Genomic DNA, 16,467 nt, shown 5'->3' with positions numbered 1-16,467 from the left:
GTCTTTATTCAAAAACAGAAGCCAAGTGATGTGGAAAATTAACAGAAGGAAGCCCCTACTGTGCCCTTGTGGTTCTAATGGCAGCGGGATATTGAGAGTGCCTATGAAGACTGAGCGATTGGTAGAGCGCTAATATGTTGGATAAAAAAATTAGGCCAAAGGAAAGCAGTAAAGGAAAACATTCATATTGTTGAGTTAGCAGGAATATGTTCCACAAAAAAAGGAGAAAACCTTCAAGCCCACTTACTAAAATCACCCGCTTCCTAATAGTTTGACAGTCACCCAGTGTGAATCTCAGTGCCTCTACCTGAAATTTTTTTCACTTCTGTCCCTTTAGTCAGGACTACAGTTGTCACTTCTGCATCTGTCACTGAAAACAAAAGGGGGTTAAGACACTGCAATGAAAACAATCACTGTTGAGATGTGGCATCAGCTGTTCACCAGACAACTACAAACCAAGACCGCGGAGGTCAAAACATTAAAGTAATCAGCTGTTGTTTTCAAAAACAACTTTTTCCCCAGCAGAAATTTGGAAAAACACAGGTTGCAGCGTCACACAAAAGCAAATGTACGTGAGAGGTGGCAGACATAGAGGCAGGAAGAAACCACAAATTAATGATCTTCTCCTACTAAAGAAGTGACATCCAAAGAGGACTGTAAAACAACAGAATCATAATATACTTCATTATGGACATTAATTTATGACAAAGCAGAGGTTTAACACTGCATTCACAGAGCAGACAAAACAAAGCCAGCAGTACATGAGCGCTGCTTAAAAGAAGCTTATAATGCTCTGAAAGTTTGATGGAGGTTGACTTTTTTCCCTTTCAACTCGCACTTTCAAGTGTTCAACAATATGCTTAGCCTTCATGTTCAGAATTAAGCCTTCTTGTGACACAGACTGGAACGCCCCGGGGGCTACACTGCCCCTATTTTTAAATTCCTGAGGGTCTAAATCCTGATCGTAACTAGCCTCAAATCTCATTAAGACCCGCTTTCAGATTTGACACTTTGCAAGTTAAATTCGATGGAAAAAGAACTAAATTAATTTTTTGACACGATGTGGTTCGTACTCAATATTACTACCATTTACAATAACACTAAAATAACAGTTACATTTACCATATTCTACATGCTGCAATATGAAACTGCAACAAAGCGACAAGGGAGTATGAGTGTGGTGGGTCGATCGGCATTCTGTGGAAACTGAGACGTGTGCTGTGCGACTTGATGCTCTTCTAGGATGGAAAGATTGCGAATATAACCTGAGCTGTGTGCATATGTGAAGAGTGGGTCTCCGGTGTTCTGTAAGATGCAAGTCTTCCTGTGGTAGCATGCAGGGTAACAGTTGTGAAAGAATTGGCTCATAAAAGTAACATGAGGACGGCTTTTAGACGGGGCAATCGACACACCAAACAATAAGCATGGAAAACTACAGAGCCAAACCTGAAAAAAAAGCAATGGTACTGTGGAATATATACAAAAAAAATAAATAAAAATTGAGTGAATGTTAATGTACATGCAATGAGGCTACACAGCAAGGGTTTTTTTCCCGGGTAGGTTTGTGGTAGAACAAATGTGTGTTTCACTGTTAGAGAAACAAATATATACCCAACCTGCTGCATGTTTCATGACATACATCTCTGCGGGGTCTGGCTGAGTGGGCTGCAAGCTGTGACCTGTTACATAATGCAAATAGAAGGAAAATGCCTGGCTTGCAAGCCAACACATTCGTTTCTCACCTTGCAGGTGTGATTTTCAGGTGTGACTTAAAACCAACGATCCTGTTACTAGCAGCAAAGTGAACCAATTATTAGTGACTTAAACCCCGGGCACACACTGCTATACTCTTTTAGCAATGCTAAAAGAAAGCCGACTCCTTCCACACTGCCTGCAAATAACACCTGTAAAAACGCTGTAGATTGTGGGTGAGATGTAGACAATACATCAAAAAGGGGGCATTGTATGGGAGGAGATTTAAAAACAAAAAAAGGAGTAAAAAGGGAGGGGGCATTTAGATGGATTGCATTTATGCATGCAACAAAAAAGTGATTTGAATTTTAAAACCCCTTTCATTCATGAATCAATGGGAAAAAGTAAAATAAGGGTTTTATCTTTTCTTCTTTGCTGTTCTGGTGATTTGAACATTTTTTCTCAGCCTACGTGACTAGAGTTGGGACATATTGTCCTCCAACACCTTTCATTATACTGTGGATATTTCAGTTTTTACCAGTAAACCTGCACCGGCAGTAGGTCATGATATAATGATCTAGCAGCCTCGGAAGATTTGTTTAATCACAGAGGGTGAGAAAGAAATAAAATGGGCAATGGCTGATAAAACAGGAGTTAACATGAACTTAAAACTTAATGATGCAGAGAAAGTGCTGGAGGTTCAAATGGGCCCTATTAAATCTTCAGAATTAATCGTATATTAATCAAAACTTCATTTTGGCCTTGCTTTCAAATTGCAATGAAGGTCCAATATTTGCCACACACAAAGAGTGTCAAAATACAATTTCTAATTGTATTTTATGGTGTCTTAGAAATGGCATATTCTACAGCCTTCAGAAAACAGTTCCGCAGAATTTGAATACTTATGAAATAGGTGAAAAACACTTTGAACATTTATGCACCAGTAAAAATGAATCCTTTTTGAGGGCAAAAGATAGTGATCAAAATGCTGGTGGAAAAAAAAGTGCCTATTACAGGCATCGGATCACTGTAAATATCAATGGCCAAACAAGACAGGATTTAAGATAAAACAGAGGCTTAACAAGTAAAGAGGCCTAAACCCTCTAGATGTGGTGACCATCTGGGGGATTTGCATCCAGCAGCTGGTTTATCCAAGCTCCTTTCTACAGGAAGCTTGTCTCATCATCAAAAGGTGTATTACCGACATGGGATCAATGGCTCTGAATGAAACGGGAAGGGTTTCATCTCAAATCAATGTTGAGAATTATATACCAAGATTGAAAAAACACTCACACATCGGGGCAAAGACGAGTTTGAAGCATGCAGCAAATAAACAATAAAAAGGGAAATTAATCACATGCTGCTGACCTGTAATGTGTTGTGGCTAACCCTCTCTGTATGTTCTATTTGTTCCCAGAGCAGAAAGCTTGTGCTTTATGACAAGAATGAGGAAGACAGATTATCTGGCTTTCATCCTCTTTCGTGATGCAGCATAGCTCAGCTCGCCAGAGTGGCGGGGTGAAGAGACTGTCAGCATGTTTCTCTTCCCACTTTTGACCCTCTTTAGGACAAACATCTGGCACCATAATATCAAAAATAGCATCCCACTGCAATTAGCAGGAGTCTCTCGAGACGAATCTACCACAACGTTCCAAAACTCATTCCTGATTATGTAGAGTTGGATTTGCCAATTCACATTTTAATAATAATAATTATAACACAGTTTTATCAATGGTCTTCGCTTGTCTCTTGATGAAAGGGATTCAGTGTCACTGACCAAATGAAAAAAAATGCCTCCTGGTTGCTTAGAAGAGTTTTTACATATATGATGTGACTGAAACTAATTGTAGAATATCCCTCTGGGATCCTGTTTCCAAGGAAAGACTGGATCTTACCATTCATTTTTAAGATCAGATCGTACTTGCCAGATGAGTTCAATGTTTATCACAGTGAGGGATAGCCTGTCTGCTGCATTTGCAGCAATAAAAGCGAGGGAAAAAACTTTAGCTTTTGCTAAGGTGGATGGAACCATTTCTTTGCAATACAAGAAATTACCATATGACAATTTAAATAATTATCACATTAAATAACTTATTTTGTTTATTACTTAACACAAGGTCTCGGCAAAATACTCATTTGTCTGCTGAATGCAACTGTTATTTTTCTGAACTAATTCAAAGTGAAAGGCTCTGTGGTAAGAGCCTTTTTTTACGCACAGGAGAACATTAAAATTCTATTGTAAAGGTTTTGTGGGGATATTTTACAATTGACAACAGAAATAATGGAGTGAAATTTCTATCAATAGACCTTGTACTTTATTGCCCTGCAACAAATCCGGTAATTTTATGCAGCCTGCCTTCTTTTCAGATGTCGGTAAAAGCGGAAAATATAATACACAATACTGTTGCAACACTTTCAAAACAATATTATACCATGACTGCGGGATTATGACAGTGTATTTGTGATTTTCAGAGGAATGAGCAAAGCTACTTCTTTTCAGGGTGAATCTCGCAAGCAACCTCATGGTGTGGATGGAGCAACACTGCCGAAAGGTCTCTAAAGGCATTGGTAAAACTACATATGCCTAAACTATGGATAATCTGCATTTGATTACAAATTAAAGTGGACATGATGATAACGCTGACTGCTTTTCCGTACTATCTTCTCCTCTGGTTTGAGCTTCCACGAATGATTTCAGTAAGTCTACCAGTACAATATTTGTTGGCACTGACTCTAAAATGTTCGACGTTGGCTCGAGGGCTCGAAGAAATTCCAGCGCAACTGTAAAAGAAGCCCTCCTCTGGCCGTGTAATTGCAATGTGACACATCAGCGTAGAGGTGCGATTTCTTGCAGTGGTGTTAGGCCTTGTTTTATATTGCCGATGGCGCTGCTTTGTCATCGTCAACTAGAAAATCAACTGCATCAAGACAGTGGATGGATGTATCCCAGACAGATTAACTAACTAATCTGGAAATTGGCCCCTGACTTGACTCCTCTACTGATCAGCGCCTGATTTGTACTTAATAGAAACTGACATTATTTCTTTGAAGTGTGAACTAAAAGGCAGACGTTGTGAGAGTGTGTTTAACAAGTCAAGACTACAGACGTTTTTATGATAAAGAATCAGTACCTAGTTACAAATCTTAAATGTGACACTATGTTGCAGAAATTTGTCAACATATAAACTTTATATCCACCATGAACACATTCACAGAAGGAATGTTTACAAAGTGAATAGATGAATGTCAGGGTTACTTCAGAACATTGGCAATTAATCTTTTAAGACCATGAAAAAGTAGTAATGGGCAAGTCTGTATATCACTCCTAACAATAAATCCAAATAAACAATGGGAAAACAAAATCACCCCGTCTAGACCATGAATCATCATTTCTTCAAGCCACTAAAATTATCCCTCTAACTTAAAATAAGTCTTGCACACAGATGGCAGTTTCGCCATCAGGATCCGAGCAGTTCTCTTTCAGCCTCAAATTAATACAAAGTGGTTAGGCCTGCCATAATAACAGCCTTTAGGTTTCAAAAAAAGCCAATTTAGACATTTACTAAAGCGAATTGTGAGATAAGAAAAAATACAGGCCAAATGGACCATTCTTCTCCAAATTGACACATTGATAAATTCAATACACTATCATTGAACAAGAACGTATTCTCAAACGTGAGCTATGGCTATGAATTATGCCGCGAGTTTTCTGTTTTTCACAGAAACCTTGTAGCCCCCTCTGCTGGTAATTGCTTGTTAAAACGTAATCATTGGTTATAAATGTACAGTTTGGTTCTGATTGTACACTTGACAAGTCCAAACGACAAGCTGCTGAAAATGTGTCTCCACAGCAACTGTTTGTTTTCTGTAAGCTGGGGGGAAAAAAAACAAACACCTCAGGACAGCCAAAACTGCAAAATTTTCAAGTCAGGAGAAGAAGTCGGAGAATCTAGTGAATTGCATTACAAAATTTTCAGTTTTCTTTGTGTGCTTTATGGTTCTGAAACCTACGTATGCCATTTCTTCTTCTTCATCTTCTTCTTCAACATAGACAACAAGGTAATAAGACATCTTAAAACGCTGTAAGGAGGCAACTCTTCTGGTTAAAATGTAGCTGCACGATGTTACAAAGCTCTGCGGGCCGGCTGTCTGTTCAATGACATCTGCGTCTCGTCCTACATTAGTGTATCCGCTGCTTTTATGTACAAAAGCAAGCATTAGCTGTGCAGTGAAATCTGATTAAATTCTCCCTGCAGCATCCGGTGCACTGGGAAAGTGAATACTAATTGAATGCCAGAGACAGAAAGGTTTGGAGAAAAAAACAGCTTAACATGGTCATGATTCAGTATAAAGACAATGTTATGAAATGAGAAAACAGATAGGAAAACCAGGAAGTTAACTTGCAAACAGTGCACAGAAGCAAACAGTGAAACAGAAGCAAACAGTGAAACAGACAGTAAGGACAGACAGACTTGTTTAACACAAAGAAAAACAGCAGGTTTCAAAAGGCTGACGGATGGATAACTGAGTGATGGATAAATGTTGCAGTCGTACTGGTGATGTCACTTACGAGGCTTCTGACCCCATACGTGCAGATGTAGCTTCCCAGAGGAGTAGTAAATGAAGCCCAGGACCAGCATGGGACACAGAACGAACAGCAGCTTGTGTGTGGGCTTCATGGTCTGCAGTCATTCACGTTACCATCCAGGTCATTACCTGAGGAGACCAAAGGAGAGAAACGCGCTACGTTTTTTTATGGGTCCGAAATAAGACATTCACTCTCCAGCAGTAGAAAAAAAATGAAAATTCAAGGACAAGGGGAAGCGTCAAGATGTCAGATGCAACAATGAAAGAGGGATATGTGTCAACAGAAGTGGGAGTGGGGGGGATGCAGGAAAAAGCACACAATAGGACAGAGGGAAAATGAGTAAGTAGGAGACAATCTGAGAATCGGACAGGAGGTCAGACGCGGTTTAAGATGGTTTCACCATGACTGAATTTCCAATTATCCCTGGTTATAGGTTATAATCTCTCATTGAGGACCATACAATCTATGCTGGGCTCTACAGCCTCCGGCATCGCAGAGCCTAAATATAGAACGGGGGAGGCATCCGTACTGACTGGGGAGGAGAGGGTAGAACTTGCTGTTCCGCCAATTTTTCTGATTACATGGAAGACCCCCCCCCCCAAAAAAAGAGATACAAATGTGATAGTGCAATATTGTTTCAACCATTAAAATATGACAGGCTGAGCAATTAGACGATTAAAGGTTATTTTCAAACATTTATCTTGTTAAAAGGCTGCCGCTACAAAAAAAAACATTGTATATATTCTTTATTTCACAGAAAAACCTGTCAATAAGCCGGGGCCAGGGATTTTCACATGAACCAAAGGGATGTAACATCACATTGACCAGAATCAACACACCATTATCCTTTCATTCATTATCCATAACACTTATCCTGCACTCAGGGACGCAGGTGGGCTGGAGCCTTTCCCAGCTGTCAATGGACAAGTCTGCCAGTATATCACAGGGACACATTTGGAGACGTACAACCATTCAATAACTCACTGACGCATCTGGGCAAATTAAGTGTCTCCAATGTACTTAATGCATATTTTTGGTCTGACTATGTAAACCCACACAGACATGGGGAGAACACGCAAACTCCATACAGAAGACGCGTACAAGGGACCTTCTTGCAATTAGCGAAAGCGACAAACCACTGCACCACCGTGTCACCCAAATATTATCATATAATCAATAATTTAATGTAATCCATGCAAATGTAAAACATCGACATTTATCACTGCTTCTAATTTGCAATTCTGTCATAATTGGAACAATACTGATTTTTCAATGCCACTCATTTCAAATGTTCAATAACGAATATCTCAATTTATATTGGAGTTGGGTTTTGTGAGTTAAAATGTAATCGCATACTGATTTATGGCTCCTATGTAAATGGTAACATTTTAAATTAAAAACAATATACTTGGCAAGTTTAAATAATCCTGATTTAGTCCAAAAATTAGTGATAGTATTTCAATATAATGATGGTTTAAACCACCAAAGTCGGCAATGATGCAGATATCACATTGTTGGTTGCGAGCAAATGCAAGCACGTACGCACACACACACACACACACACACACACACACACACACACACACACACACACACACACACACACACACACACACACACACACACACACACAAACATGCTCATGTTAGCATGCCTGCAGTATGGAGAGTCGCCTCCGTTAAAGACAACCCTTCAGAAAACACACTCTGCGAAACACTTCAAATTACTGTGCTGAAGTGGTGAGACAGCAGAGGCGGTCTCTACAGCTTCACTGAGAGAATTATTTACAAAAACTGCTCTCCATTTACAGCTGGATGGTCTGAAACCTGATGGTTTTTATTATAATAAACAGACTATATTCTATATAAATAAATGTCCTTTGGTACCCCAAATGATAATGATCTGTTGCAGCTGCTTCCAGCATGTTACACAAAGTGGGATGCACTGCAATGAATTTTCAGCTGGATGTTACTAGATACTTGTATCTCAGCCACGGGGTGATTCCAGTAACCTGCACTACTTCACATTGACATTTGTTTTTCTGAAACGATGAAAATCCGTGACAAACATGTTCATTTTAGAATTATGCCAAATTAGTTGTGTGTGTGTGTTTTTTTTTTGCGGGGGGGGGGGGGCTATAAAACAAAAGAATGTACATTGTTTTATTTCACACATATTCTCTGAACTTTACAAGTGGCTGTTGCTTTAAAAGACACAACCCATGTTCCACTTCAGAGAACACATGAGTTAGTAAATTGGCTACCTGAGGAGATACATGCATGAGATCCACAAAGTGCAAGTAGAAAAACACAAATTAAATGAATGTCCAACTATGTTTACTGTATTATTAACCTGCGACAAAGCTGGTTATCGTCAAAATGGTTGTAACTCCAAGTTTATACAGAAGACATTTGAGTTCCACACTTCACCTCTGCATGTATTTTTTTAGCGTTGAGGGTTAATCGCCCTTTCGAGAAAGATCTTTTCGACATCACAGGAAACCACACCCTGAACACTTGCAGATAGCAAGAGAACATGAAAAAAAAAGACCATAATTAATCCCAAACTATCACTATTGATTCGCTTGAGACTAAACTACTTTTCATGATAAACGACTGCTGGAGCAAGTTCGTTTTTGTTCCAACTGACACATTATTCGAACGCATAAAATCTAACGCAACTAACCTGGTGTGCATCGTTGATAGTGAAGACCGCAGATTGGACCGTTATCTGCAGTTGTGCGGCGTGGCTACAATCTTGAATAAGCCCAGCTAACTGTCCCGAGCAGTTTGCCGCAACATCGTGTAAGCAGATATCTAACTCAGTGTAACCTGCAGCTTCCCTATTTAGGAAAAGAACAGTAGTTGACGAATGACTTCCTTATATTAGGAAAAAAAAGAAACTATTGTATACAACATGTTTAAATGTGTGTAACACTGGATATTATTCTCAACCGGTACGGAACAACTGGGGGTAAAGCAACAATGGCTTGAGAGGCAGAAGGTCTTCTTACACCATGAGGTGTATGAGCAACCCTGCGCGGACATAACACTAATATCTCTGATTTCACTCATTGCAAAACAGCAGTTCAAAGCAGTTCATCCTCCACATGATGCCATTCTCAGGGTTGAAATCGGAAAACTAAAACAAAGAGGCACTTCCTGGATCACATCAAACTTGGTTTTATGTGTTGTTTAACAAGACATACATAACAAGTGGGTTTAATCAGTGTCTAACTGGGGTTGGAAATCATTAATGCGGATGGATAACAGATACCAGTCAATTTTAAAATAAACGGACTGCAATCACTGAGGGGTTTGTTATATTGACAACATCTGACAGTGCACAGGCATGCAAGCACACCTGTGGAGAGTCAAGTTATGAGAAAAACAGACGAAAAAAAATAACCAAAGATAGCATACTAACACAAAATCGTTAACATGGAGATCTAAAGTGGGAAAATTAGCGAACCTTGTTTTTTTTTTTTTTTTTATATATATTACTGTAACTAGTCAGGTTGGTGACAGGAGTGGCGGCGGTGGCAGAGAGGTGTATTGGAACCGTGGTTAGCAGTAGAGGCGCCGCGATTAAATCAACGGTATCATCTTAGACCACATCAAAAGTTTAATGGTTAAATGGCTGAAGTTTCAAAACTCGGTGGCCACCTTACTCCATTCAATGACAAGATAAAATTCCAACCCGAAAGTTGTGTAGCATTAGCCAGCCCCACCTCCACACGTTACCCGTGTAGGTGAGCCATTTGCAGGGCAGGAATTAATAGCGATAGCTATCAAAACAAACATAACGGAACTTTACGGTGCGCCGTCCTCCCGACACTGACTCCCCTCCCAATAGTGTCAGCTTGAAAAAAAAAAAAACACCCCCCCCCCCCTCATTTTTAAGTTAAAACATTTTCGTTAAAACTACACGGGGGCGTGAAGTGGCGAGAAAGCGGTGACGAAACGGCACATACTGTGCGGCCAACCTTAAAACGTTAGCTTCGCCTAGCCGGGCGCTATGCTAACAACGCTACGTTGGCATACAGTGGGAGATTCGCCTTGATCCTGCGTGCGGGCCTGCAGCGCGCCAGCGGCGGCGTGCCGTCCGCACACCCCGCAGCTGAGGCAACCGGCGGGGCGGGGAGGAAGAGGGGAAGGCTAGGGGTGGGGGCACCGTGGTTTAGACGTCTAGTAAAGATAACGGTCATAAATGTTCGGTCACCCCTTTGCGCTTAGTTGAGTCGAAACGTTCGCCGTCGGGAGACCACCGGTGTTACATTTCGAGCCCACCGTCACCACATCCAACGCGGCGGCAGAGCTGACCGTAAACATTACCTTTTTCTCCTGCACCCGGAGCCTCCGCCTGAGAAAACGACCCGAGCGGCAGCCTTTAGTTCAAACGACGCGGCGGTGGTCGATAAAACGACCGAGGTCTGCCCCCGCTCCGAGCCATCGCGGCGAAATCCGTTAAAGTAACCCGGCCCCGGAGCCACGAGACGGGCTGTGCGCTTCCCCCGCTGTCTGGGTAGCTTGGATGGGCATCAAGGCTGAAAAATCATCACCTCCTCCATCCTCATCATCATCATCATCATCAACATCATCAGCAGCAGCGGCGTTCGATTGCCAAATAGCCACCGATGGTCACATGAAGTATCTGTGAACTGTGAGGTACTCCTCCTACTTCTCCTTCTCCTCCCCCTCCTCATCCTCCTCCTCCTCCTCTTTTTTTTTTTTTTTTGGAATGGGTTTAAAATGAATGCACCTTTTCATCGTTTTTTTTTCTTCTTCACGTGGTGCCCCCACCCCTCATCCCCCACCGCCACCCCCATCCCCAGCATTGTAAGCCGTGTTTGCTTTTTGCATATAAAAGCCCAGTCAACATCCCGAGCAGCTGCGACAGCTCATTGTGTCCCTGCAATAATAGGGGATGCAGCGATGTGCCAATGCAGAGGGATGACCGGGCCTTTTTCCTGCAGGCCTCCCACTTTTCCACCATCCCTGTTATAAATCGCTGCCACAATTCATGGCGTTAAATTTGTCTTGCTTCAGTGTTCAAGGTCCGAAATCAAAACATCAGCCAAATATCTCCTGACGCCGTATCCCCTGGCTCGAACCGGTCTCTGCCGAGAGCCGGACGTTCAATAATATTGAATCGTAGAGTCCCACCTTTAACCGGCGTCTCCTAGCAGCTCTGCGCTGGTTTCTGAACGATTCAAAGAAATGATTACCGCAAGTGTAAAATGACAGATTCAATTTCAATATTCTACATACAATGCAAAATACAGCTCCCAGTAAAATGGTATTCTTTACATCTCCAGAAATGAATCAAGCTCTGCCATAATATATCAAAATGATAGCATCTGCCAAAAAGCACCGAAGCCACAGCCCCCCCGGTGAGCCACCACACATTCCTGAATCTGTCAACTAGACAACCAAATCATTAGCGTAGATTGTGTCAACACAGATAAGCCGAACAACATCACTGCTTGTGAGCGCAATAGAGGTCAATGAATTGTTTACAATTCTGCAACTTAAAAAAATCTGTTTTCCAATCCAGATTCATGGGTAGAAGATTTATAAACCTTAATTTCTCAACATTAGCTCTCATGATTGTCCAAAACCTACCACCAGCGCCATTCTTACAAATGTAAGCGTAAAGGAGACATCAATACACTTGAGATCCCGGCCCTCGTTCCTTCACAAACACGTATACACCTTTAGCATGCTGTCAGACTCATGGGTTCCGTTAAAACTCTAGCGCAAACGTACCGCAAACGGACACCCCTTGAATCACACGCGCCACTTCGAACATTCACAGCTGTTGAAACGGCCTCTTTCTCTTTTTCAAACGACATCCTGTACCTTGTTTGTCGATGAGGTTTTATTGCATCTTGTGGCTGCTCGTAGCAGACTCCATTGTACTATCCTTTGCACCTGCTCAGGTTACTCTGCTAATTTGGTTTTCCTCCCAGACTTTGGATCTTATTAATGCCCTGACATTCAGCAAGCCTTGTAGTCCACATAAGAAGTGTTTGGCCAAGAGCCAGACTGGAAGAAAGAAAAGGAAGCGGCCCTCTAATCATACCCCACAAAGTGTGGCAGAGTAACGTGCCGATCTATTAATATTGAATCAAGCAGGAAATACAGTCTGCTCACCCACTGCTCACCATCTGGGGTCAGGAGATTAGCAGGAGCCCGGAGAATCTAATACATAAGCAAACACTGGTGTGTATGCACAAACACACAGCGATTGTTTCCGGATCATAATGCTTTTCAGGGCTGGCATTGAAGTCCACGGCTGGTGGCACACAGACGATGTGTTTACATCACACTTAAACCCATGAATGATGAATGGTCAGCGAGCACAATGCCAAGAGACCCGACAATTTTCCATCCCCTAACCGTTCATGTCCACCGTGCAATTCCTTGTTTGTCGGCCTGTTGGTAAGGAATGGTGTTCCTGAGGGACAGGGCGTTTTTCAGTTTCTTACTATTGTACTTGCTACAGCTTATCTGAGTCGCCAGGATGTGGCCACGTCCACATTAATTTGATCCTCCGGAGCTTGAATCATGACTGAGACATTTTCCAAATCTTGTTTTTTTTCCATCTTCTGCTCTGACATGCCCCGCTGCTCCCATTAAAAATGTCAAGGGTATAAATAAACAGGCCGTTCAAGTCTAGTGCTACAGCTATAAAAGCAACCCAAGTACTTTCGTGCAAATGAAGTCTTCAGTTCCACGTGGACAGCAGGTTAATCAGCAGAATAATCAGCAGCGATACGGTCGAGTCAATCACTGGATGTAACAAACCCGCCGCAGTAGCTCAAAGGATCAGATCCCCATGTCAGACCTTTTTCGAGCAATACCCTTCTGCGCGCCCGTGATCAAGGTTGATTTTCAGCTACGAACTCCTGCGGCATTGAAATATTTTTTTTCAGTCTATTTTTTTTCAACGTAGCTCAACCTCGACACCGAAGCGGTCATTCCTGACATGTAATTTTATACCTGCTGGTCATCATGATGTTAAATTTGTCCTCTTTCTTTTGTAAAGCGTGCCGTCTGAGCGTTGTGATGAAGACATTGTGCTCCAGCCTCACTCCCATCCCAACCCCGGTGACACGAGTCCTGCGTTGAATTTTGAAAATGCTAATGTTTAAACTCTGATCGCTCGCCAACCTGAATTTATAACTTGTGAGCTGTGACAAAACCTGATGTCGTTGGACTAGTAGAGCCAAAGTTCAAGGGGTCTTATCTATTACCATGGCAACCAGTGCTATGGAATGAAAGGACCTGAGGTGTTTCAAGTCATGTGACCAGGCTATATCTGGAGGAATTCGCCAAACATTTGACTAATCTGATCTATCGCATATTCTCATACTTCAAGCAAAAACTTCAAGGAAAACATAGACGTAGACTAAAATGTTTCATTTGCTCAGAAATTTCAGATGATGCTGCCTCATTACTCCGTTTGTCGTCACCATTACACCAGAGCGCCACGAGGTTTCACAGTTTCCTGCCTAACAGCAGGAAAACCGCCAAACTATACATTCAGTGTTTCAACAGCTCTCCCGAATAGAACCTGCAGCGGAAAGCGTGTTAATGTGTCCTAACACTGACCATGTATTTAGACAGAGACAGTCAAGTCTTTGTCTAAATACATAGTGAATAGGGCATCACTGGGAGTGTGACTTTAAAGCTAATTTATGAATATGGCATGAAGCACCTGATTTATTGTAAAAACACATTCGTCACATTTTTATTTTTTTTAATATCATCCCACTTGTGTTTGTAAAGTGCATAAAGTAGCACATTACAACCTGTTCTGTACCCGCTTATGCACGGAAAACACGCCGTTACCCTTTCTCAATATTCATAAAGAAAGAAAGAAGTTACAGTATATAATTCAATTATTATATTACACATTATTGAACGACATTAGTACTCACTGGTGTTTTCAGAAGCTCCTTCACACATCAGGGCAGTGGTTTTGCCGTAGCAACAATTCCAAATGCTGATCCGTATGCTTATATTACATCCCCATATTGGGGCAGAGCCGTCAGCCACAGCGCCTCTTCCCACAAAGTGCGACAGCAGCCATAATTTCAAAGATCTCGGTTAAATTTTAACCACTTTTCTTTAGTTTTTTGAGACCGCTGCGTGAGTATGGCAACAGCTAACCTCAAACCATTTAGGTTGTCTGGTGGCCGTTCTTCGGTTTCCCATCTGGTGAAAGGGGAACAATATCATCCAGTGCATGTCCAGTCATGAAGGACACAAGTTTGCAGCTGCAGAACCAAGAATGGCTTATGTTTTGAGATGAAACATTGCTCGGATGATTTCGGGGCTTCTCTTTCATGTGATCATCCAGGGACAAAAACTACTTCCTTGGGTGAAACCTATAGGCTGTGCTTATCTTGGAATGGAACAGAAACAATGACACAATTATCCCAGCGGCATCCAAGGAGCAAAAGAAAAAGGATGTGTGCATGGAAACAGATAAATGTGAGGGGAAGGACTGGCCAGTCAGAAGGAGAAAGTCACATTGGTTAAATGAACTTTCTCACGGTGCATGCCTCAGCTCCCAAGGTTACTGGTTGTCATGAAAAGGTGCTGCTGAAATGTTTTGCTGCGCCTGTGCACGTGTGTTTCTGTGTGTGTGTGTGTGTGTGTGTGTGTGTGTGTGTGTGTGTGTGTGTGTGTGTGTGTGTGTGTGTGTGTGTGTGTGTGTGTGTGTGTGGGCGCAGGAGGAAGAATTTCACCGAAAGGCAGGTTGTGACAAGCAATGTGCAAATACTGAAAGGAGGTAAATGTCTGTACCACCAGCGAAGCGGCCGACTAAAGGAGCTGAATGAATACATATAAACAGATTACTCTCTTTATCATCAGTTTAGTCTTATATATATATATATATCTCAGCATGCACACTAGTAAGGGTTTCATCAAAATACTTTTCTTGTGTTTTTTTCCTGCAAAATTAATTTTTCTCATCTGGCTGACTTAAAGCTACATGGGACCATCTTTGTTTGTTTTAACCTCCCAGGGGTTTTGTGATGTCATATGTATAGTATTTATGCATGTGTGTTGTTTTTATACATATTTATATACAGTATGTATACACAGTATGTTTATATATATATACATATATATATATACACACACACACATATACATACACTGTTTGTGTATATAATATTTAAATAGATATAAATATCATACATGATATTTATTTATCCATTCATTTATTTTATTTTATCTTATTTTATTTGGTTTTATTTTTTTTTATTAAAAGGTAATTGTTGAATTCAGGTCCATTACCAGCCAAAGCAGGAGGAGACCATGTAACTAGACTGCATACAGAATGCATATAGATTTCTGGCACTGATACGGCAGGTATAAGTAGAACTTGACCTTTACTTTCTTCGCCTCCTGCATGAACTTGCTCGCTTGGCTATTTATTTTTTAAACTACCGATGTAGTGTACATTCAACCTGTCAACCTGGTTGTGTTTTTTTTTTTTATTCCATGCGATAATAGGTTATGATACCTCTTTTCAAAACTTTGAATAAATGCATAAGTGCACCAGGGATCTGTATAAATGAACACCTGAAATTGAAATAATCACATGGATAATAGTTCTGAATAATATGGTCGTTACCTCCAGTCATAACTCCCAGTTCCCTATAGGATGGTGAATTACGGTTAAACCCTTTGTGCCACTGCGGGTCAAGGAGGTAAAATCCCGTACTCTACCGCTGTGCAACACATCTATAAGCATCTGCACGCTTGGTCAATCAAGCTACTCCAAGAAATGGAGACTAATGGAATGAGAAAAAAAACAGAGGAAGAAGGGAAAGTGCTGGGAGCAAAGTGAAGGAAGAAAGGATATTCTGGTGCTGATCGTGATCAAATCAGCGACAGTATAATACATCAGCATTTTCAGCCTGCGGCTGATCGAGATTTTCCCGGAAACATCCTATATTTCTTACAGTTAAAACTTGATATTTTTTGGCTTTTTTTTGGTCACTGGTTCGATTTTTCCCTGTAGGTTTCCCCCAGGTTCTCCAATTTCCTCCCACAGTCCAAATTGCTTTTTTCTTTCTGCACCACCCAGCTAACTCCATCCCTATTTTGCACTTCCTCCAATCAAAAGGCATCTCTCTGGTGTCTATAATGTTTTATATTTTGTTG

The 16,467-nt window shown here is 41.3% G+C and overlaps 1 protein-coding gene across 4 annotated transcripts in view; it reads right to left on the bottom strand.

Annotated features, from left to right (window-relative positions):
- st3gal3b (ST3 beta-galactoside alpha-2,3-sialyltransferase 3b) overlaps positions 1–14,244 on the bottom strand; it is a 44,256-nt gene extending 30,012 nt beyond the window's left edge. For 2 of the 4 annotated variants that reach the window (XM_086173270.1, XM_086173271.1), the window contains exons 1-2: positions 10,615–10,910; positions 6,263–6,408 (exon numbers count right to left, since the gene is read on the bottom strand). In XM_086173270.1, the coding sequence (XP_086029396.1) occupies positions 6,263–6,371 (109 nt within the window). In that variant the 5' untranslated portion in view covers positions 6,372–6,408; positions 10,615–10,910. Of the gene's footprint in view, positions 1–307; positions 371–6,262; positions 6,409–10,614; positions 10,911–14,225 lie in introns of those variants that run through there. The other 2 variants (XM_086173269.1, XM_086173268.1) reach the window with 2 other exon arrangements.
- Between the last annotated feature and the right edge of the window lie 2,223 nt (positions 14,245–16,467).

This window comes from Fistularia commersonii, chromosome 25 (assembly GCF_037954325.1).
Source record: "Fistularia commersonii isolate RoL2024-O1a breed Wild chromosome 25, RoL_Fcom_v1.0, whole genome shotgun sequence".
NCBI classification, from domain to species: domain Eukaryota; kingdom Metazoa; phylum Chordata; class Actinopteri; order Syngnathiformes; family Fistulariidae; genus Fistularia; species Fistularia commersonii.
The sequence above is the reverse complement of the archived record's forward strand: the minus strand, read 5'-3'. Positions and strand labels throughout refer to the sequence as shown.